The sequence below is a fragment of the Lepisma saccharinum genome, chromosome 29 (genome assembly GCF_977018435.1).
Source record: "Lepisma saccharinum chromosome 29, izLepSacc3.1, whole genome shotgun sequence".
NCBI lineage: Eukaryota > Metazoa > Arthropoda > Insecta > Zygentoma > Lepismatidae > Lepisma > Lepisma saccharinum.
The window spans coordinates 9520912-9545525 of NC_139257.1; the positions used below are offsets into that span (position 1 = coordinate 9520912).

Below are 24614 nucleotides of genomic sequence, written 5' to 3' on the forward strand. Positions count from 1 at the left end.
TATCAAGAAAGCTGTAAAGGGGTCCCAGGTTCGATACCCGGTGGAGGCACATAGTGGTTCGGATTCCACTTTAAACTGTAGGTCCAGTCCCGATTAGCCTTTCTGTGCATAAAGTGGACTTAAAACACCAAATCAATCAATCAATCAATCAAATCAAAAAAGCTGTAACAGCGCGTGTGTTCGGTGGTTAGGTTAACAGTAATTTTAGAAAATCAAGCCTGGGTTATTTTTCCGAGACTACTTATTAATTGATATATTACAAAATTGCAATAGTGCATTGTAAACTTCGTAATCTATTGTATCGTTTTCAGGTATGAATGTGGAAGAGAATTGCAACGTGGGGTCTACTATGGCAAGACTTGGATGGCCAGACTATTGTGTCTTTGTGATAATGCTGATATTCTCGTCAGCAGTCGGTCTCTTCTACGGGGTGTACAGGAAGAAAGACAATACCACAAATGAGTATTTTCTGAGTAGCAGACAAATGCATTTTTTTCCAGCCGCCATGTCCCTGGTCAACAGGTAAGATAATAAAATGCAACATTTTGTCTAACAGCAATTGTTTTACATAGCCAAGGACCGAGTTCACATTGTATTTTCATAGCCTGCTTGTATAATGTAACTTCTTAAATTGTCTACTCCAGAGGTCTCCAAACTCACCGATTTATTGAGCTACTTCCCACATTTCAAAATACATGACGAGCTATCAAGTGTAGATTGATTTTTTACGATCCTTCTTGGTTAATAAAAACTTTGAAATATGTAACCATTTTTACAATACTAAGACGCCAGGGCCCTCAGGTTCGAATCCCGACATGAGCATGTGTTTCCTTTTTGAGTATTTCTTTATTCATTTCATCATATCATCACTCATCACTCATCCTCATCGACGCTATTAGCCAAAAGAAGCATAAAAGTGGCACTAAATAACAAAACTAACATCAAATCACATCAAATTATTATTTTTAATTTCTATGCAAAGTACAGAAGCTGTCATTTCTTAAAGAAAGTTCAAAACATTTAAATACTTTTCTTACAAACACAGTAAAATTTTAAAACTTTTCTCTAATCATTAACATCTTGCTTCTCCATGTTAATGAGAAGAATGACACTCATTTTCATCCATAATATTTGTTAGGTTGGGTGAATAGGTTGTCACAGATATTGTAACAAGTTGTCCAGGTGTCCATCTGTCCCCAGAAGCAGATATTTCTACCACTTAAATATTGGCACTCTTTTCTGCAGTCTATTCTAGACAAAACCCGCACGAGCTACTGGAAATTACACCGCGAGCTACCGGTAAGTCCCGATCGACGGTTTGGTCAAATCCTTTCCAACGTGCCGTGAATTAATAGCTACTTGGTTGACACGACGAAAATTTCACTATTCATCTCTTGATCAGCTATTGCACTATAAAACTAGCTGATAATATATTATTCTTAACTCTGTTTTAGGAGTCGTCAATATCTGACAAAATAATAAAAAATGTCAAACAGATTTTATGTTTGGAAGAGTTGAATTTGTCATGGCTGTGATTGGTCTAGACTACGTAATATCCTTAGATTGATCAGGTCTGTTATCTGACGTGAACAAAGTTCGTGCCAGTGGCGCAACCACAGGAGGGGCAGGGGGCATTGCCTCCCAGGGGGGTAAACGTTGACGGTCGAGGGCAACTGCAGGAGGGCACAGAGGAGCAATTGCCCCCCTCGACTTCAAATTTTATGCAAAAAAAAGCTATATTTCTTAAAATTTTCTTGCTAGCAATGCCTGCTTCTCTCAGTCTCGTCAAGTTCAGAGCCGTAGCTAGGGGGCGGCGGAAGTCGGCCATAGACGCCGAGCGGCCTAAATGAAAAAAGTTGTAAAAGAGAGAATGCCATGGCGCCACGTGAAATTAGTTGCACAATATTAAATCAATATTGTTTTCAGTTGCAAAAATTGGATCTAAAAAATGTTCTTGCTCGCTTCGCTCACAATGTCATTGCTTTCTGTAAAGTATTTAAATAATATGTGTTGTATATATGTATTCAATAAACTTTGAATACGTACACAATTTAGTGTATTTTCTTATATTATGTCGCTCCATGTTGCATGTGTGTAAAACATATCTTGTACATGAAAGTTATACATGTTATATGTACAAAAATAATTATCTTCGGAATTCATTTATCATTCATTTTCTGGCATTCAAAAGTACAGCTTCTGTGCTTGTTTCCCATTATTAGCTAAAGTGAAATTGAATTTGTCCAATAATTATTTCCAATCGTTTGCTTTAGCACCGATTTTTACGAAATTTATGAGGATAATAACGTCAGTATTACTACCAGTAGTAATAGTAATAATATCATCATTATTGTTATTATTATTATAATTCGTACGTTTATCTTGGTACTTGCCCCCGCCCCAGACAAAAATTAGTGGTTGCGCCTCTGGTTGGTGCTTTTATATTGCTGCCACCCAACGAAGTCGTCGCAAAGAATAAACTCGCAAGGCTGGAAATGGACCGAAGCGAACCAGACGGCGTCAGAAATGGTAACAAACCATTCCGGTTCGTTTAATTATTTAGATATGTAAACATTTTCATTTTCAATGCGAACTAAATTGTTAATACTCTTTATAGTACATATTATAGAATTCATATACAATTACACTCTACGTGGAGATGATTTGTTACCGCGAGAGAGGTGAGCAAAGCAGTCCATGCCTTCATCTTCTTGTGGCTTGTGGTTTCCATTTTCACAGTTTTATATGTTAATTATTAGTTGTCGTTTATTGTAGATTCGATGATTCTTAGATTAAGCGAACAGTCAAGTTTAAAGTCAGTTAGTAAACAATAAATCCAATTCCTGATCATACGTGAAGCAACAATGTGGTAATACGTTTCACTTGCACAAGTTCATTTTTAGTAAGTAATATTAAAACAGAGTACTGAGTATATGAATATTTATTTTTTTTAAAAAAAATCACCAGTTGGACAATCTGACTACCATTCACGACTTTTATTTGTTGAAATTTAAAGGGAAGAAAATTGCAGAAGACTATAGTCAAATGTATTTGATAGTATTTGATGTTAATGTAAATATTTAATATTAACTCAGTAACAAACTCTCTTGTCTTCTTAAACCCGAAGGTTGATGGTTGCAGCAACACAAGCCTTCCATCTGTTCCTATCCTGAGCAATATAAATCTAATATCTTCCATCCTTACCGATTTCCTTTAGGTCCATCTCAATGTTTTCCCTCCATCTTCGTCTTGGCCTTTCTGCAGGTCTCTTACCGTTAGGTTTCCCAACAATAATCCTGTAAACCCTTCTATCCCCTCGCATGTGACCTGCCCATCTAAGTCTTTTTGATTTAATTATACTAATAATATCTGTACATTAATACAAATTATGTAAGTCTACATTATGTAACCTTCTCTACATCTCCTCATTCCTTTTAGATCAAAATCTTTTTCTAAGGATTTTATTTTCAAATATTTCGTTTTTAGTGTTTCATAACATGCTTTATTAGTTAGGACTTAATTTGCTGTGTTCACATGTGTGATGTGTTTTGTTTCTACTCCTTATGCGGCCATGTGTGGTTAATTTCTTAAGCATACATGTTTTAATCAATATCCCTGTTTATAACGAGTTTGCACAAACAGAAATGGCCATAAATGCACTTTTTATACCTAAGTGCCTCTAGAGGTGCAATCTGCATATGCAATGTGAGAAGAAAGCAGTATCAGCCCAGGAGACTGGAAGAATGAAAATTTAAAGATAAATCGAAATGTTATCCTACCAAACTCAATCCTGGTCTACGGGCTGTGCGGACCAGGACTATCCGTCAAGAAGATGCATCATGAAGGTTTCAGAAAACACACAAGCAGACCAAAGCTTCAATTATGACGAGGAAATTACCAATACATGTGTTAAAGCAGGGGTTCGCAAACTTTTTCGTATCACGCGCCCTTAGTGTTTCAAATTCATGGTCGCACCAATACGCGTCTTTTTGTGACAATTTCATGAAGAATTGTTCGTGAAACGTCAGGGAACTGTTCACTGATTTCATCCAGTGTGACGCTCCGATCGTTCTTGATGAATTCGTCACCTTCACTCAGCAGTTCGTCCGTAATGACAGACGGGCGCCCGGAACGTTCTCCCTACCCGAGATAAATTTTCGACACGAGAGCCAAACAGACAAATCACCAATAACATTGTCTCCATAAACCTCATTTAATTGACGGTGAATATCAAATGGTCGCGCATTCCTGGTGTTGAGAAATCTGTTCACAGCCCTAACTTCTCAAGTTGCGGAGTTTTCAATTTTTTTAACATTGTAAACACTCACAGAATAACTACAATGACAGCGCTACGTAACGTCGCACACACTTAGCAGACAGTCAACTGAAGTCGTTTGAACTTCAGCGGCGGCTACTAGCGTCACTAGCGCTCCACACGGCGCGAACGGGCACTACTTTCCGGATGCCCCTCGTACATTGGAATAATGCATGGGAGCCACTATTCAAACACATTTTGGTTACTATAAGTTGCTACTTGCAGTTACATATGAGGGGCAGTCAAATGAAAACCGAACACCCACCATAAAACACATTCCTCGCAAAAGTTGACAACACTGTTGTTACGTATCGATACTGCCATCTGTAGGGTAGGAGAAATGCATAGTGAAAACGCACAGGTCCACACAGCTGCTTCGTCATTGCTCAGGAGGTGAGCGTAGTGAAAAGTGTCTTCGTCCAGCATTGGAAATGGAGGCAAGCAAAGAAGATCAGAGAGGTGTGATTCGTTTCTTGATGGCTGAGGGTGCTGGAACATGCGAAATTCATCGTCGCATGTCTACAGTGTATGGCGAACACTGCATGTCCATGACAAGTGTGCACGAGTGGCAGAAGAGATTCCGCGAAGGACGCACGTCAGTGCAAGACGATCCGCGCCCGGGACAGGCCCATCGAGCCATTACGCCTGATGTGATTCCGAGGATCGATAGTCTGGTCCGGGAAGACCGACGAATCGCAGAGGAAGAAATTCGTGTTCAGGTTGGCATTAGTAATGGCTCTGTGCATGCCATGATCAAAGATCACCTGCAGTTCCGAAAAATTTGCGCGCAGTGGGTTCCGCATCAACTGACGGAGGGACAAAAGATTGACAGAATGACTGCCTGTCTGAGTCATTTGCAGCGGCACCACGAGGAAGAGTATGCGTTTCTGTAACGTATCGTCACAGGGGACGAAACGTGGTGCCACCATTTTGAGCCAGAGAACAAACAGCAAAGCCAACAATGGAAACACGTGCATTCTCCCCCGCCAAAGAAATCCAAAGCTGTCCATACGAGTTCCGGTAAGGTCATGATGAGCTGCTGCTTCTTCGACTGCAAGGGCCCTCTGCTTGTCGACTTCCTAGAGCACGGAGTCACAATCAATGTGCAGCGCTATGCAGACACGTTGCGGAAACTGCGACGTGCCATAAAGTCAAAATGCCCTGGAATGCTGTCGGACGGAATCATCCTTTTCCATGATAATGCCCGTCCCCATACTGCCAATCTGGTGAGGGATAAGCTTCAACAATTTGGCTGGGAAACGCTTGAACATCCTCCGTACAGCCCCGATCTTTCCCATTGTGACCTGAAGAAAAAAAATTCGTGGACGTCGGTTTCATTCGGACGAGGAAGTGCAACAGTGGGTGAGGTTGTAGATCCGTCAGCGGCCTACCTCTCTACAAGACTGGAATTGGTCGTCTCGTCTCCCAGTGGGATAAATGTCTTAACACTTGTAGCAATTACTTTTGAATAAAACAAACTCCATTGTCACTTTGTAGCGGGTGTTCGGTTTTCATTTGACTGCCCTCATATAAAGCAAACAGTGAAAAAATCATATGACTTGACTTTCTGCCGAACATCCCATAATTCCTTAACCGAATATATAGGGTGTGCACATGAAACCATCCTGATTTCAAATTACGATTGAGAGGAAATTATTCGACATAAAATCGTGTGGTTTGCGGAATCATGTAAAGCAACTCAAAAAGTTTTTTAGGTGCTGAGTAATTAGCAACGATGAAAACACACAAGAGAGAGCGCAGTGTGTGGTGTGGTATGTGGAAAACAAGTCGCCAATTTCAATCCAAAACACATACTAATGGTTACGAAAGGAACCAACCTAAAAGTGCACTAATTAAAAAAAAAAAACTTTTTGAGTTGCTTTACATAATCCCGCAAACCACAAGACTATGTCGAGTGTAATTTGAAATCAGAGTGGTTTCATGTGGACAACCTGTATTGAGAGTACATTTTGTCTTTCTTTCAGTGTTCTATCTGCGGTGTTAATATTGGGAATTCCGTCCGAAATGTACATGTATGGAACCCAGTACTCGATAATAATGTTCTCGATGGTCCCTGCAACAATTATTGCTTCTTACCTCTACGTCCCTGTGTTCAGGCAACTTGGACTGACCTCATCATACAAGGTAACATTGAATATTCCTTTGACATTTTCATTTGCAGGGCATGCTATGTATTAGCTTAAACTGACGGCTATGAAAGTTGGCGGGTGGCAAAAGTTCGCGATGTTGCCACGTCGGAGCACAACCCCTTGTGTTGGGAGGTTTAAGAGAATGAAAGATCTCGTTGTAGAGTTTGTCTTTGTAATCCATGTAACACAAACTGGCAGTATTTGATCGAAAGTTCAGGGATGACATAAAAGTGCCAGCGACTTTTGTCCCGTTTTAGCTTTACTTTTCCAATACGTTGCATCAGCGCAATTCTGCTCACCAGCCTATTTTCATGTCTGTGCGTTTAAGCACATTTATATTTACAATGGAATAATGAAAAAATATTGAGTTTTTGGTTGTGTGTTTCTCTAATTTCAGTTGAAATTACTAAAACTCAAAATCTGATAAGAGTCAGTCCATGTGAAATCAACACAGCCCACAATCTGACCAACTCCGATTTTCATGAAATTTGGGGAGTTGAAACTATGCATGGAACTATGAAAATTTTGAGTCTCGTGCGTCTTGTAATTGTTAAATTATTCAAGGTCAAAGTTCGTATAAAGTGCCCTTTTTGAGAACGCTTAGCTATGCTAAATGTGCTTTAACTCCACCCATATTTCGTCTAGGAAGCTCAAATAAAGCTTATTGTACAGGGAATAGAACAAGCCTTCCAGTGATATATAACAAGCCTACCTTTGGATAAAAATATAATTTTGTCACGTGACTTGATCTTTAACCTTGAATATCTCAAAACATGTCATCACTAGAAAACGTGAAAAGAATATATTTTGTCCTCATGCCATACTCTAAAACATATCAAATAATCATTCTGAGACTGCAATGGGATCAGAAGATACAAAATAATATGTGTAACTATGTGACTGATGAAAGCCCCATTATATGAACTATGACGAGTCAAAAGTCCCTTAATACCCCCTACAAAATGTAGAGGAGTTATCCTGGGTATAATCGGTCATGAAAGAAATAAGTTAGGCACAGGGAGATCCCTAGCCGGCATATTGTTGACCGCCATATTGGATTCAACACAAAAAATTCAAAGGAAAGGGGGTGATGAGATATATCAATTCAGGCTAGAATTTCACGAGAAAGGTTTTTCATCATATATTTAACCAGCAAAAAGTTATTACAGCATGCTTGTAACCATTTTATCCTTTTCGAGGTGTAAAAAACAAAGCATTAGAATGCTCCTAACGTGTTAGGAACTCATCGAGATCACGCTGACATCTCGGCAGAGCAGGGACGTAGCTAGGTTGATCAGTTTGAGGGGGCCCAAACGTAATATTTTTTTCTATCAAACTATTATAAATTAACAAACTACTATATATATATATAGAGTCTTAGATAAGAACAAGGACCTCCCTGATGGCGCATGCTTTTTAAGAAAACTTTTCTATGTAGGTTGCCCTTGGACCGGTGCATAATTTTTGGTCACCACCACAATCTTGTAGGAATTGTTCAAACTCGTTTTGGAATAATAATCAACAGAACTGAAATATTTTGGAGCTGTGTTTACAGCCTTTATGTCATCAATTATATATGCCTAAACTAAACGTACTTTAAATTATCTTCGTAAAGCCTTCACTGATGAAATTACACTTTAGAATTCTAATTTTCTACAAATTTGTGATCGCATCTAACGTACAAAGACAACTTTTAGAAAGTGATCTGTTGACAGTGCATGAAAGAATTTTCTTGAAGATTTCGTTTGGATTATATTCTTGATGCAAAATGCGATAATACAAAGAACGAAATCAAGCAACGTAGCCGTGTAGATCGGCTCCATTTTTCTAAAATCAGTCAGTTTCCTGATTTCGTCATTCTCCCATTAAATCGCTGTACATCGATAAACTCTCATGCAAGAAGGAAAAAAAAAATATTGTCACTAGACAGTTGTTGTCGTGGAAAGAGTGATAATACACATGTTGCAAATATAATACCAATTCATAAAAATGTATGGACCAACAATGAAAGATGTGCAATATTTTAATATTTTATGTATAGTGTGAATATTAGTAGTAATAATTTAATAACATACACTTACCTCCTATCGAAGGGAGTCTTTTTTTAAATATAATTATTTATATTTTTACTTTATGTTGAAGCAAGGCTGCCATTCCACGCAAAGCAAAAATTCAATGCACACACTGTAAACGTTTTCCCTGAATATCTCTCCCGTACTTGGGCCACAAATTACTTGCATATACCCCTTTGTGTTGAAAGGAAATTAACTATTTGGTTTGTTTCTTATTTCAGTATTTAAAACTTAGATTCAACAACTACATTTGTCTGCTGGCTTCAGGAATGTTCATAATTCAAAACGTAAGTACACAGCAAACAAGCTAATAGCGATTGAGACTTAATATATTTCAAAGTTATTTGCCCATAAGTGATACAGAAGTCTCTCCATTAGTAACCAGATGCCCGTAGAAATGTCCTTACCTGGAGCTGGTCTGGTGTCAGTACGAGGTGTCGGCCATTCTTGCAGCTATAACACCCTGTACCGTTCGAGGAAGACTTTCCACCAGGTTACGGTAAACGACGGCGGTAGTCGCTTCCATCCGTCCTACAAAATGGTGAACAGCTTGGTGGGGAGCAAGGAGTTTGTCTAATATTGTATTGATACTATTATTGGCTCACTTATAGCGTACAAATGAAGAGGTTATTTGATTGAACAGCCCGATTTGGCTACACTTAAAACTATGACAAGATGCCCATATGCCCCAATTCTTCAAGTGTGATATGTTCTTAATCCCAAGAACCCTGAATTCTAGTGTAGAAATGAAGAACCCTCAACAGACAGATTTGCCTACACTTAAAACTATGCCAAGTTCCCATATGATCTTATTGTTTACAGTGTGTTTTTCTGTCAAAATCCCAAGAATCTTCAATTCTAGTGTAGAAATGAAGAACCCCCCTCAGATTGATTCAGCCATGTGTACAAAGGCTGAATCTCTCAGTTTGTTGTCCATAAGCTTGTCAAAAATATGCCTCTTTTGATATTGTTTTGACTACACTTAAAACTAAACCAAAAATGCTCATATGAGTTTTTGCTTATACAATAATATAATGTAATATATGCTTAAATACTTGTTACCTGGAATATGCTCAATATTTTAATTGGATACCAGCCTCAACTCATAAATCTAATACTAAAACAATGTAATATGCAGAGACTTTCTAGAATTGCTCTGTGACTCTCTCATTTCTTACATCATAAACATATGATTTTTCACCTATGAGAATAACACTACATATGGTATCTGCAGGGAGTGTATCGTGGAATTCACAGATAATTTTAATGTTTGTCCTGTCATTAACCACAACTTGTTTCCTTTTTGAAGTGTTGATGACAAACATGGGTCTCTGTGCTTTGAATTCATCTGGTGTGTAATACATGTCAGTATTGCCAGTTGTGACCCTTTTGTATGCTGTAAATGCTTCATATAATTTGAGGAAATCATCCTTGGACATGTCTAAATTATAATTTTCTCTGGGGAACACCTCATTTCTGCCATTTTTAAGATATATGTTCTTGATGTTGCAGCTATCAAATTTACTTGAATTTTTTTCCTGATTATTGTGTCTTCCAGTCTGAAACAGTACCACCACAAAATCTGGCATGTCATATTGTATACTGGAGAATGAATTTGTAGCATCAAACTCATAATAGGTACCAGTGGCAGGCTTCTGTACACATTGATATGTATAAAATTGTAAAGGAATCTGTGGATTTTTTAGGATATCAGCTTTGTATTTAAGAGCATAACTGGCTTCATATTCAACAACTGGCATTCTTAGCTCCATAGTCTGAATAATGCATTTGTCCTCATCAGGTAGGGTATTAGGCAGAGCTTCCCCGGTAGAGTGTAATGTACTGTACCTCATCAAAGCATTATTATCATTGGCAGGTCTTCTAAATGTGATTCTTAAACCACCCTTCCACATAATATCTTTGTAATCTGAGAAGAATCCTGGCAACAGGCGCATGGGGAACAGCACTGTGTGGCTTTTAGATATAATTTTATCACCAGCCTCAAATCCACCTATTTTGTAGTATGAAGCCTCGGTTTTGGATAATTTTAGTGTGGCCAAAGCTGTAGAGGTAATGCCGGGGTAATCCACTCTGTTTATAACAACACCATGTTTTCTGATCTCAATTTCAGAGAACAGATGTGGCACAAAATTGTCCACCAATCTTATATTTGAATTTGCCGGATAATCTGTACCATCGAGCTTTACAACATCAAATTTGATGTATAGATCTGCTCTGTGGGGGTGTATAAAGCCATCTCCTACATCAAGATCAACCTCAATCTCTGTGTTGGGTTGATTTAAATTTGCAAAAGTCCTCCTGTTTGGGGGGAATGATTGTAGCTCATAACTCTCAATATTTTCCATTTTTTTGTATGTATTTTTATTTAAATATTAATCTCTATGATAGCAGTTGTTGTGGCTCCAGCAAAATCAACTAATTCTTATTTTTCATTAGTGACCATCAATTCAATGTAGTCTATTCTGTTATGACACACAGGAAAATATAATTTTGGTGATGGATTGTAGATGATTGGCTCCATAAATTCAGAATTAGGTTTGAATGTTGCAATGATGCCAGTTTGTTTGTGAGTGCCTATGCCATTTGATTTGGTGATCACACCCTCGGCCACATTACAGTGAATATTCAGAGTCTCTATGGCTAAGAATTTAGGTATATTAATAGCAGTGTGTTTGATGGCCGGTTCAAGTTTTGTGTTGTTCTCAAAGAATAACAGCTCTCCTATAGTACCCAGATCCACTGTTTCTGTAGCAGATACAATCTCTACTCTGTGAGTGACAGAATTTTGACTTAATTTTTGATGCCCAGTGACTTGATTAAAGCTTCAATATCTTTGTTTGTAAGCGGCTCTTGTTTTTTTAAACTTATTCATGGCTCTCTTAACACCTTTGCCTTGTTTCTCCCTGGCCAGCTTATGGCGCTTGATTTCATCTAATTCTGCCTTATTTTTCTTGGCATCTATTACTGTTTTTGCTATGGCAGCTGATCCCCCGGCCAAGCTCCCCACAGCTCCAAGTGCTGCTAAGATGGCCGGGATAGTAAATATAAATCCCCCCACATGTGATTTTTTTCTTGATTGGGGTAATTTTTTTTAATTGCGGGGTGCTAAGCAACAATTTCATACCATGGCCCTTGGCAAGACAAGAATTTTTTTTCTTGCGCTGCTTTTTGGTTAGAAGATTATTAATAGGCCCAAGAGATTTGAGACCTGCATAAGGTATCTGATATACAACACCCTTGGCCTTCATCTTAGGTTTATTATATACATATTCACAGCCCCCACCCCAGTTTTTGTTTGGTGTTCATAGCTATGGTGGTTCCCAATGCTGCTATTTTTTCACTTAAAGAAGCATCTTTGCTTACAAATCTACCAAATGTAGCCTCTTCTAATTTCTTGTCTGCAACATGTCTCTTGTCAAGATCAGAATGTGTGTTGTATGCTATGTCATGGTCTCTACAAGCAGCATCTAGGGGATTAACACCAGGATCACCTCTGTTTAATCTATGGTCCAATTTTGTACAGGGACCACAATACTGATAGCCTGGAATGTGTAGCTCAAATGGCAGCTTGTTTATGATGTCATTAACCAGCCCCCGACCCTCAGAGATATTCCAAAATTTAGGTGGTAGAGTATTAATAATTTTTATAAGATACCCAATGCCCTTAGTGTCATTCACTATAAAATTAGACAATTTGGTGCTTATCATGTCCATAATTCCAAACTTTTCATTGTAAAAATTGTGGTTGCCAGCAGTTTCCTCCCCAGCTATCATCAGCAACCTATCTACAAGTTTCCTGACATCATCAACCCACACAAATTCTTTAGGCAGGGTGTTGTATTGTTTGATTCCACTACCTGTCTTGATCTGTGACCATATGGGCTTGATTAAGTTGTTGTATTTTGCTCCACTGCTAGACTTGACTCTTTTTTGTGTGGGATCATTGTTCTGGTATAGAGCATCTGATTTTATTAATGTTTCTTTGTAATACTCATAATCTTGATCTGTATAGTTGCCAGGCCTTTTCCTAGTCATCAGTTCCCACAATCCAGGTGTTGAAGGATACTTAACAAAAGCACCTTTTTCTCCAAGATGAGATTCTGAATATACAATCAGATCATCTCCCATAAATGTTACTCTGAAATTGCCAATTCTATGTATGATGCTACCATCACGCTCTGTGTCAGCATATTAGCCAAAGACCTCATCTTTGTTGTCTTTAGGTGTGCTTAAATATTTTTGAGCAAGAAGACCCAATTCAATAGGATCCTGAGTAGCTTCAATTCTTCGAGGAGCAACAGGACTAGGTGTATGAATACTAGAAAGTGGGGTGAATGGATAATCTAATATGTTCCTTGCAGCTACAGGTACAAGCTCTGTGATTAAATTTTGATTTTGCTCTGTAACAGTTTTGATATTTTTACCTAATTCACTAATAGCATCAATAATAGGCTGTTCTGTTTGCTTGTGTTTTTCATAGATTCCTCGGTTCTCTGATTTCCATCCCTTAAATCTTTTTACAAGATAATCTCTTAATTTAAGATCATCAATAATTGGCCTTTTCATGTTTATTTATATATGTTTCAATGTCTAGAAAATTGTTAATTTTATTTCTGTATTTGCCACTATTGGGTTTTCTTGTCATATCAATTGTGACAAACCCATAACTGTCCTGGTTCCAGCACCTACTGCAAAACTTGGAAAAATCATTGTTGCTCAAGTCCCCACCTACATATTCATCATGTATGTGTTTGAGGTTGGTATGATCTTGATGAAACACACATATAAAATTGCTGTTGTCTCGGATCAGCTGCTTAGGAATTTTTGAAAAAGTCTGTGCCAGGTAGAAGCAATCAATGTTTTTGTGTCGGCCCTGTGTAAAAAAATTTCTAACCTTGTTTTGATTATCCAGTATAATGTCATCAAACACAACAACAGAATTATCGAGACATTCATGGAGTGGCTTAACATCTGATTCAAAAGTGGCTATATCCAATCCATCATATAGCTTCATCAACTGCTGATATTTTAATTGTTCCAAGGTCTTAGAGAAGACATACAAGTGCCTGTTTTTCCAGTCTAACCAGTTGGGTGCCAATAAAAAATTATCAACCATTAGTGTAGTTTTACCACAAGCCGATGGCCCAACAATAAGACATCTAATATTATCAGGCACCAACTTGCCATTTCTCTTAATCTGCTGTTCATGTTCTGGCAGCCTCTTTATAACATCCCAGGTGTTCATAGTATCACTTTGTCTGCATCGATGCAGCTGTGTTCTGGGAGTCCTAGCCATTTGACAAGTAACTTGTTGCCTTTTCTGCGGATAATTTTTTCTATGAGATATGTGTCAGGCTGTTTAGTTTTGCTGAGCTCTTCTTCATAAAACCTGCCTTTGAGAATTTCTCCTCGGTGATCTTTTATTATATATGTGTATCGGGTCCCAGGTTTAACTTGAACCACTGTAAATAATTCAGTGCTCCAGTTTCTTGTAAAGCCTCTTTTGAATAAGTGCTTATATTTGCTGATTCTTACTTGATCACCCACCTTGTATTTAGCTTTTCTTGTTGTTGGCTGGTATCTAGGATAATAAACAGTGCTGATCAATTTTTGCTCATCAGATGAAGTTACCTCAGAGGGTTTCATGTTGATTGTGGAATGGACAGAGTTGTTATATTTATGTAGAAGTTCTGGAAGAATATTAAGCCATTTATAATTACCTTGCAGGGTAAATTGTTTATACATATGATTTTTTAGGGTTTTGTTGAATCTTTCTACAATTGAGGCCTTGAGATCACTGTAACTCGAGTTGTGTTCTATTGACTGGCTTTTAATAAATTGTTGGAACACAGAATTATAGAATTCTTTGCCATTATCTGTTTGCAAATAGCGCGGTGATCTTCCACTCTGATTGATGATTGTCCTGAAGGCTTCTGTAACACATTTTCCAGTCTTGGATTTGAGTGGCACAGCCCAGGCAAATTTTGAAAATGTATGTATGACAGTGAGAAGATATTTATACCCCCTGCTGATCTTGTCTAAATTTTTCAGCTGTCCACTTGCCATCTCAACCAAGTCACACTGCCATAAATCATCTATGCCTTTTGTAACTACTGGCAGTCTCTTATAATTATGTCTGGCTTGTCTGTGTAATTCATCAACAATAATTTGTCTAGACATAATATGTAAACAAGAATATTGCAACTATAGGGTGTTCAGCAGCTGATACTACAGGATTTTCTAAATACAGTTTGTCTCCTATTTGTATATTAAATTCCAGAGAGCCATCATCTTCAGCATAAGATGTTTCTAATGTATTAGGGTCTGTAAAATCTTCTAACTCTACACTGGTGATTTTTGCTTTGTTATCAGCATTTGTTATTGATAAGGTAGGGTAGTGGTGTGCCTGTGGTTGAAGCCAATATTTGATCTTGATTGGTCTAAGTGTGCCCCCAACAAAAAACTGGTAATAAAATTGTGCAGGGGACAGCATATATATTTTGCCACCTGGTGTAAATGGTGAATCATATTCTTTGTTGGGGATACTGTACAATTCAAGAATTACTGTATGTTTAGGATTCTCGATTATGCCAGTTATTTCTTTTTCTGCTGTGAGCAATCTACTTGTTACAGATTCAAGGTGCTCATTGATAGTCCTAACAACATCATCATGGCCTGGCTTGATCTTTATGTCCACAACAAGTTTCTTGTATTGTTGCACAATCTCTTGAAATTGGGTGGCAAAAACAGACAAAGCATTTGCTTGGTTGGATTCGATGCTTCCTAGCTGTTGCTTGATGTTGGCTACAATTTGCTGTAAATTTTCAACAACTGCCAATTTTGATTTTGAGCAGTAAGATCATCGACTTGTCTTCTGATATCCTCAAACAGGGCATGCAGTTCATTAATATGTTGATTAGTTGGTAGAGTGGCCACTGTCTGAGTAAGTTGTTTGATCTCTGTCTGGATATTCTTGATATCTTCTGATTTCAATATGCGATTCACAGCTCTCTTAATATTTTTAAGTTCCTGTGATGTAGGCAGATTTGATACAGTATTCTGCAAAGATTCAAGTGCCAATTTCACATCATTTAATTCAGAAGCATCAACCACACCACGCATAGCATCTTGGAGCAGGGCTATATCTGCCTGAGTAGGTGTTGATTGTTGTAAAATTTCAAGTTTTGTTTGGATATCATCGATTAAATGATGAAAATGAGATAGCTCAGATTCAGTGTTGAGGTTTTCAAGCTTTGTGATCTGTTGCTGGACACTGACAAGGGTGTCTACAATACCAGGCAAGCGGGATTCTAGAGATTCTTGTACATTTGTCAAATCACTTTGCACTGCTGCTATTGTACCCTCAAGATGGGTTATGGTACTTTGAAGTTTTCCAAAATCTTCATATGTTTCAAGTTGCAGCTTGATGTTGGCAACACTCCGAGTTATTGCACTCAAAGCATCAGAAGATGGCAAGTTGTTCATAAAATTTTCAAGTGTCTCAATTTTTTCTTTAACCTCGGCTATGGCATTGTTCAGAGGATCCAGATTTGGTATCTGTAGTGATTGAATCTGCTCCTTTAGAGTGGAAATCACTAGATCAAAATCTTCTTGTGATTTTATGCTTTTGACAATTGTTTGGAGCTGTGTCTGGACATTATTTATCTGCTCTTCCAATTGTTGTTTCAATTGCTCAGAGTTGGTGGCCTGGGTCTTAAATTTGGCTTGAACAGCTGTTACAGCGTCCTCTAAACTTTGAAAATTATCCAATGTAGCCAAATCAGTATATTTTTGAAGCAGCAATTTGAGTTCAGAATCAATTTTAAGAAGGGGGTCCATGCATTGTGATTGTAAATTTGTAATTTCTAGTTGAAGACTGGCATTGAGTGTGGTTTGTAAAGCTTGTAAATCACTTCTTAATTTCTTGACTCTGACATCAAGCATCAGAATCTCATCACTGTGATCTTCATGCCTTGTATGGCCAAATATATCATTAGGCATTTTTGTTTTAGTGGTTATTTATTATTGAATATCTAATTCTTAATTCTATAAAAAAAGGTATAAGCTTGTCATAGGATCCCGGGACCTCAATATATAAGCAGTCACCAGCAGAAACAGTATATACAGTGCCAGAAATCATGTTTGAGTGCTTTATCCTGTCAATATTTCTTCCTATTGAAACCTTGACATCACCCACAGGGTTTGTAATAAATTGTAATTGACCACCTACAGGTAATTGGTAATGATTTAAATTATTGTTAAATATGTACAATGTTTTACCTGTTTCATCATCAACATCTGTAAGTATGCTATTCAGATGAATAATCAACAAACCACTTAGTTTAGATATTATATCAGAAGAGGGTTGTGGTGTTGGCAGGTCCATAATAGCCTGTTTTTTGAACCCAAATAAGTTCATAGGCATGTTTATTTATTTCAAATCATGCTCTGTAATTGGGCATTGATTACCACTTCTCAAATCACAATGACCCCATGGTAGAGTATGTATGCCACATGACAAAATACATCTCTTATCATCATGTGGGTCCAGAGCCACTTTTCTTACAACAGAGTGATCCACACTCTGAATTCTGGATTCTGATGTTCTTATTAAATTCTGGGTCTTGAGGCAATTTTCATAATCTTTAAATTGGAGCTCTTTGTCAACAGTTACTCTGCCAATGCCCTTGGCTTTTTTGACAACAGCACTACATGTTTCAAAAATGTACATCTTGGCCCTTAACCCAGCAAATGCCACAATAACATCACCAAGTGTCTCATCTTTTAACTTGCCGGGCACCTTTTTGTTGTGGGGTTGAATCTTTGTATGTTCACTGGTATCAAAATATTCAAGCAATGCAGGCTGGGACATATCTTGATAAACATCTTCTGTCTGAATATCAAGAATAAAAATATCTATGTCCATGTACATCAATTTTACAGAATCACCATAAAAAAACTTCAACACATCATAATACAGCTTTAACACGTGTAATTTGGCCAATTCCAATATCACAGCCCCTACATAAATAGGCTTATCAAACTTAATCTTTGTTTTTTCATGTTGAAAAGTGCCATAATTTCATCATAAATTCTTCTATAATTGAAATTAGGCTTTGCAATCAATTTTTTGCTCAGGCTGGGGTCAGTAATTATTTTAACATCAGTATGTTTTCTGACATTATCTATGGTTTTGCCATACACAGAATTGACCATGAATTTAAACAAGGCCTTATCAAATTGGCTCATTGCAGATGTTCGAAGCTCTGTGTTTGTATCAATATATGGCTTCAACCATCTTGAGTGCCTGAACCTCAAAACTTTTCCAACTTTGGTCACTTGAACACCATGATTCATTAGGAACTGGAGGTTTTTATAATATATGACATAACCCTGTTTTGGCTCCAGTGTCATCATGAGTTTCTTCTGTTTAGAGCCAGGTGAACACTCAACCTCAGGAATTGGGGGCAGATCAGAAAATTTGTTGTGTAAATCATCTGGAATTGTCAGATCAACCTCTAAGAACAGGCCATAGTTACTGTCATCAAAATCCTTAAGATCTTCAATATTGAAATCTTCAACCCACTCAAGCCCTGCATATGGCAGTTTATCCGTCATAGCGTGACCATACAAGCTATTTGCATCCACATAAAGTATATAATTTGATGGCAATTCTGGATCATAATTAGAAATATATTTGTTACTAGCTCTGGCATATCTCTGAGAGCATTGCACCATCCCTCCTCTTATACATTGCTCCATAAACAGATACATATCTTGATCCTGGATCAGATCCAATTGCATTTTAGTGTTTAAAAACATTGCAGACCATGCTAGGCCTGGTGCACTGTAAAAATACATTGGATCCAGTTTATAATTTTGCGTGGAAGATTTTCTGAATGCCTGAAGTATATCAGCTAAGAGAGTGACATCAAGTTTCAAATATGCCTTATGATAATCACCAAATGTCTGGCATTTTAAATTGTTCCACATCAACTGGGCATGGTGATAATCTTCATCAGTGATTCCAGATCCTCTGAGTTTGCTGTAGAACTGTTGTTTTGGTGGCAGAGAACACTCATCAAATTTAGAAAAATCTGTAACATAGTAATATGGATATACACCCTTCCGCCTAATTAATTTCAGGTCCTGATTTGGAAACAAAGCATGGTGCATCCAATTATGATTTTCATCATCTGATCAGCTACGAGGGGTTTGACAAGCAGAATTTAAATATTTTAGCAGAAAGTAATAAGAAATATATTGCTATTAGCAAAATAATTAAAGTTAATGGTGTTCCCATTCACTTAAGATTTCTTGATTCCTACAGAATTCTGTCCGCTAGCCTGGCTACACTGGCTAGTCAATTATCTGATGATCAATTTAAAATCACATGTGCTTTGTTTCCAAATCAGGACCTGAAATTAATTAGGCGGAAGGGTGTATATCCATATGATTATGTTACAGATTTTTCTAAATTTGATGAGTGTTCTCTGCCACCACAACAACAGTTTTACAGCAAACTCAGAGGATCTGGAATCACTGATGATGATTATCACCATGCCCAGTTGATGTGGAACAATTTAAAATGCCAGACATTTGGTGATTATCACAAGGCATATTTAAAACTTGATGTCACTCTCTTAGCTGATATACTTCAGGCATTCAGAAAATCTTCCATGGAAAATTATAAGCTGGATCCAATGTATTTTTACAGTGCACCAGGCCTAGCATGGTCTGCAATGTTTTTAAACACTAAAATGCAATTGGATCTGATCCAGGATCAGGACATGTATCTGTTTATGGAGCAATGTATAAGAGGAGGGATGGTGCAATGTTCTCAGAGATATGCCAGAGCTAATAACAAATATATTTCTAATTATGATCCAGAATTGCCATCAAATTATATACTTTATGTGGATGCAAATAGCTTGTATGGTCACGCTATGACGGATAAACTGCCATATGCAGGACTTGAGTGGGTTGAAGATTTCAATATTGAAGATCTTAAGGATTTTGATGACAGTGACTACGGCCTGTTCTTAGAGGTTGATCTGACAATTCCTGATGATTTACACAACACATTTTCTGATCTGCCCCAAATTCCTGAGGTTGAGTGCTCACCTGGATCTAAACAGAAGAAGCTCATGATGACTCTAGAGCCAAAACAGGATTATGTCATATATTATAAAAACTTCCAGTTCCTAATGAATCATGGTGTTCAAGTGACCAAAGTTGGCAAAGTCTTAAGGTTCAAGCACTCAAGATGGTTGAAGCCATATATTGATACAAACACAGAGCTTCGAACATCTGCAATAAGCCAATTTGATAAGATATTGTTTAAATTGATGGTCAATTCAGTGTATGGCAAAACCATAGAAAATGTCAGAAAGCATAGTGATGTTAAATTAATTACTGACCCCAGCCGGAACAAAAAATTGATTGCAAAGCCTAATTTCAATTATAGAAGAATTTATGATGAGAATATGGCACTCTTCAACATGAAAAAAACAAAGATTAAGTTTGATAAGCCTATTTATGTAGGGGCTGTGATATTGGAATTGGCCAAATTACATATGTTAAAATTGTATTATGATGTGTTGAAGCCTTTTTATAAGGATTGTGTAAAACTGATGTACATGGACACAGATAGTCTTATTCTTGATATTCAGACAGAAGATGTTTATCAAGATATGTCACAGCCTGCATTGCTTGAATATTTTGATACCAGTGAACATAAAAAAATTCAACCCCACAACAAAAAGCTGCCTGGCAAGTTAAAAGATGAGACACTTGGTGATGTTATTGTGGCATTTGCTGGGTTAAGGGCCAAGATGTACAGCTTTGAAACATGTAGTGGTGCTGTTGCAAAAAAGCCAAGGGCATTGGCAGAGTAACTGTTGACAAAGAGCTTGAATTTGAAGATTACAAAAATTGTCTCAAATCATGTAGCACAATCAGAACATCAGAATGCAGAATTCAGAGTGTGGATCACTTGTTGACTACAAATGTTGTAAGAAAAGTGGCTCTGGACCCACATGATGATAAGAGATGTATTTTATCATGTGGCATACATACTCTACCATGGGGTCATTGTAATTTGAAAAGTGGCAAACAATGCCCAATTACAGAGCATGATTTGAAATAAATAAACATGCCCATGAACTTATTTGGGTTCAAAAAACAGGCTATTATGGACCTGCCACACCACAACCCTCTTCTGATATAATATCTAAACTAAGTGCTTTGTTAATTATTCATCTGAACAGCATACTTACAGATGTTGATGATGAAACAGGTAAAACATTGTACATATTTAACAATAATTTAAATTATTACCAATTACCTGTAGGTGGTCAATTACAATTTATTACAACCCCCGAGGGTAATGTCAAGGTTTCAATAGGCAAAAATATTTACAGGATAAAGCACTCAAACATGATTTCTGGCACTGTATATACTGTTTCTGCTGGTGACTGCTTATATATTGATGTCCCGGGATCCTATGACAAGCTTATACCTTTTTCAATAGAATTAAGAATTAGATATTCAATAATAAATAACCACTAAAACAAAAATGCCTAATGATATATTTGGCCATACAAGGCATGAAGATCACAGTGATGAGATTCTGATGCTTGATGTCAGAGTCAAGAAATTAAGAAGTGATTTACAAGCTTTACAAACCACACTCAATGCCAGTCTTCAACTAGAAATTACAAATTTACAATCACAATGCATGGACCCCCTTCTTAAAATTGATTCTGAACTCAAATTGCTGCTTCAAAAATATACTGATTTGGCTACATTGGATAATTTTCAAAGTTTAGAGGACGCTGTAACAGCTGTTCAAGCCAAATTTAAGACCCAGGCCACCAACTCTGAGCAATTGAAACAACAATTGGAAGAGCAGATAAATAATGTCCAGACACAGCTCCAAACAATTGTCAAAAGCATAAAATCACAAGAAGATTTTGATCTAGTGATTTCCACTCTAAAGGAGCAGATTCAATCACTACAGATACCAAATCTGGATCCTCTGAACAATGCCATAGCCGAGGTTAAAGAAAAAATTGAGACACTTGAAAATTTTATGAACAACTTGCCATCTTCTGATGCTTTGAGTGCAATAACTCGGAGTGTTGCCAACATCAAGCTGCAACTTGAAACATATGAAGATTTTGGAAAACTTCAAAGTACCATAACCCATCTTGAGGGTACAATAGCAGCAGTGCAAAGTGATTTGACAAATGTACAAGAATCTCTAGAATCCCGCTTGCCTGGTATTGTAGACACCCTTGTCAGTGTCCAGCAACAGATCACAAAGCTTGAAAACCTCAACACTGAATCTGAGCTATCTCATTTTCATCATTTAATCGATGATATCCAAACAAAACTTGAAATTTTACAACAATCAACACCTACTCAGGCAGATATAGCCCTGCTCCAAGATGCTATGCGTGGTGTGGTTGATGCTTCTGAATTAAATGATGTGAAATTGGCACTTGAATCTTTGCAGAATACTGTATCAAATCTGCCTACATCACAGGAACTTAAAAATATTAAGAGAGCTGTGAATCGCATATTGAAATCAGAAGATATCAAGAATATCCAGACAGAGATCAAACAACTTACTCAGACAGTGGCCACTCTACCAACTAATCAACATATTAATGAACTGCATGCCCTGTTTGAGGATATCAGAAGACAAGTCGATGATCTTACTGCTCAAAATCAAAATTGGCAGTTGTTGAAAATTTACAGCAAATTGTAGCCAACATCAAGCAACAGCTAGGAAGCATCGAATCCAACCAAGCAAATGCTTTGTCTGTTTTTGCCACCCAATTTCAAGAGATTGTGCAACAATACAAGAAACTTGTTGTGGACATAAAGATCAAGCCAGGCCATGATGATGTTGTTAGGACTATCAATGAGCACCTTGAATCTGTAACAAGTAGATTGCTCACAGCAGAAAAAGAAATAACTGGCATAATCGAGAATCCTAAACATACAGTAATTCTTGAATTGTACAGTATCCCCAACAAAGAATATGATTCACCATTTACACCAGGTGGCAAAATATATATGCTGTCCCCTGCACAATTTTATTACCAGTTTTTTGTTGGGGGCACACTTAGACCAATCAAGATCAAATATTGGCTTCAACCACAGGCACACCACTACCCTACCTTATCAATAACAAATGCTGATAACAAAGCAAAAATCATCAGTGTAGAGTTAGAAGATTTTACAGACCCTAATACATTAGAAACATCTTATGCTGAAGATGATGGCTCTCTGGAATTTAATATACAAATAGGAGACAAACTGTATTTAGAAAATCCTGTAGTATCAGCTGCTGAACACCCTATAGTTGCAATATTCTTGTTTACATATTATGTCTAGACAAATTATTGTTGATGAATTACACAGACAAGCCAGACATAATTATAAGAGACTGCCAGTAGTTACAAAAGGCATAGATGATTTATGGCAGTGTGACTTGGTTGAGATGGCAAGTGGACAGCTGAAAAATTTAGACAAGATCAGCAGGGGGTATAGATATCTTCTCACTGTCATACATACATTTTCAAAATTTGCCTGGGCTGTGCCACTCAAATCCAAGACTGGAAAATGTGTTACAGAAGCCTTCAGGACAATCATCAATCAGAGTGGAAGATCACCGCGCTATTTGCAAACAGATAATGGCAAAGAATTCTATAATTCTGTGTTCCAACAATTTATTAAAAGCCAGTCAATAGAACACAACTCGAGTTACAGTGATCTCAAGGCCTCAATTGTAGAAAGATTCAACAAAACCCTAAAAAATCATATGTATAAACAATTTACCCTGCAAGGTAATTATAAATGGCTTAATATTCTTCCAGAACTTCTACATAAATATAACAACTCTGTCCATTCCACAATCAACATGAAACCCTCTGAGGTAACTTCATCTGATGAGCAAAAATTGATCAGCACTGTTTATTATCCTAGATACCAGCCAACAACAAGAAAAGCTAAATACAAGGTGGGTGATCAAGTAAGAATCAGCAAATATAAGCACTTATTCAAAAGAGGCTTTACAAGAAACTGGAGCACTGAATTATTTACAGTGGTTCAAGTTAAACCTGGGACCCGATACACATATATAATAAAAGATCACCGAGGAGAAATTCTCAAAGGCAGATTCTATGAAGAAGAACTCAGCAAAATTAAGCAGCCTGACACATATCTCATAGAAAAAATCATCCGCAGAAAAGGCAACAAGATACAGGTGAAATGGCTAGGACTTCCAGAACACAGCTGGATCGAGGCAAACAAAGTGATACTATGAGCACCTGGGATGTTATAAAGAGGCTGCCAGAGCCTGAACAGTAGAATAAGAGAAATGGAATGCTGCTGCCTGATAATATTAGATGTCTTATTGTTTGGCCATCGGCTTGTGGTAAAACTACACTAATGATTGATAATTTTTTATTGGCACCCAACTGGTTAGACTGGAAAAACAGGCACTTGTATGTCTTCTCTAAAAGCTTGGAACAATTAAAATATCAGCAGCTGATGAAGCTATATGATGGATTGGATATAGCCACTTTTGAATCAGATGTTAAGCCACTCCATGAATGTCTCGATAATTCTGTTGTTGTGTTTGATGGCATTATACTGGATAATTAAAACAAGGTTAGAAATTTCTTTACACAGGGCCGACACAAAAACATAGATTGCTTCTACCTGGCACAGACTTTTTCTAAAATACCGAAGCAGCTGATCCGAGACAACAGCAATTTTATATGTGTGTTTCATCAAGATCATACCAACCTCAAACACATACATGATGAATATGTAGGTGGGGACTTGAGCAACAATGATTTTTCCAAGTTTTGCAGTAGGTGCTGGAACCAGGACAGTTATGGGTTTGTCACAATTGATATGACAAGGAAACAGAATAGTGGCAAATACAGAAAAAAAATTAACAATTTTCTAGACATTGAAACATATATAAATAACCATGAAAAGGTCAATCATGGATGATCTTAAATTAAGAGATTATCT

The 24614-nt window shown here is 37.4% G+C and overlaps 1 protein-coding gene across 1 annotated transcript in view; it reads left to right on the forward strand.

Annotated features, from left to right (window-relative positions):
* Nucleotides 1-349: 349 nt before the first annotated feature.
* LOC145981195 (sodium-coupled monocarboxylate transporter 2-like) overlaps nucleotides 350-24614 on the forward strand; it is a 71166-nt gene continuing 46901 nt past the window's right edge. The window contains exons 1-3 of the mRNA XM_083114317.1: nucleotides 350-522; nucleotides 6301-6460; nucleotides 8759-8824. Coding sequence (XP_082970443.1) covers nucleotides 350-522; nucleotides 6301-6460; nucleotides 8759-8824 — 399 coding nt within the window. The remainder of the gene's footprint in view (nucleotides 523-6300; nucleotides 6461-8758; nucleotides 8825-24614) is intronic.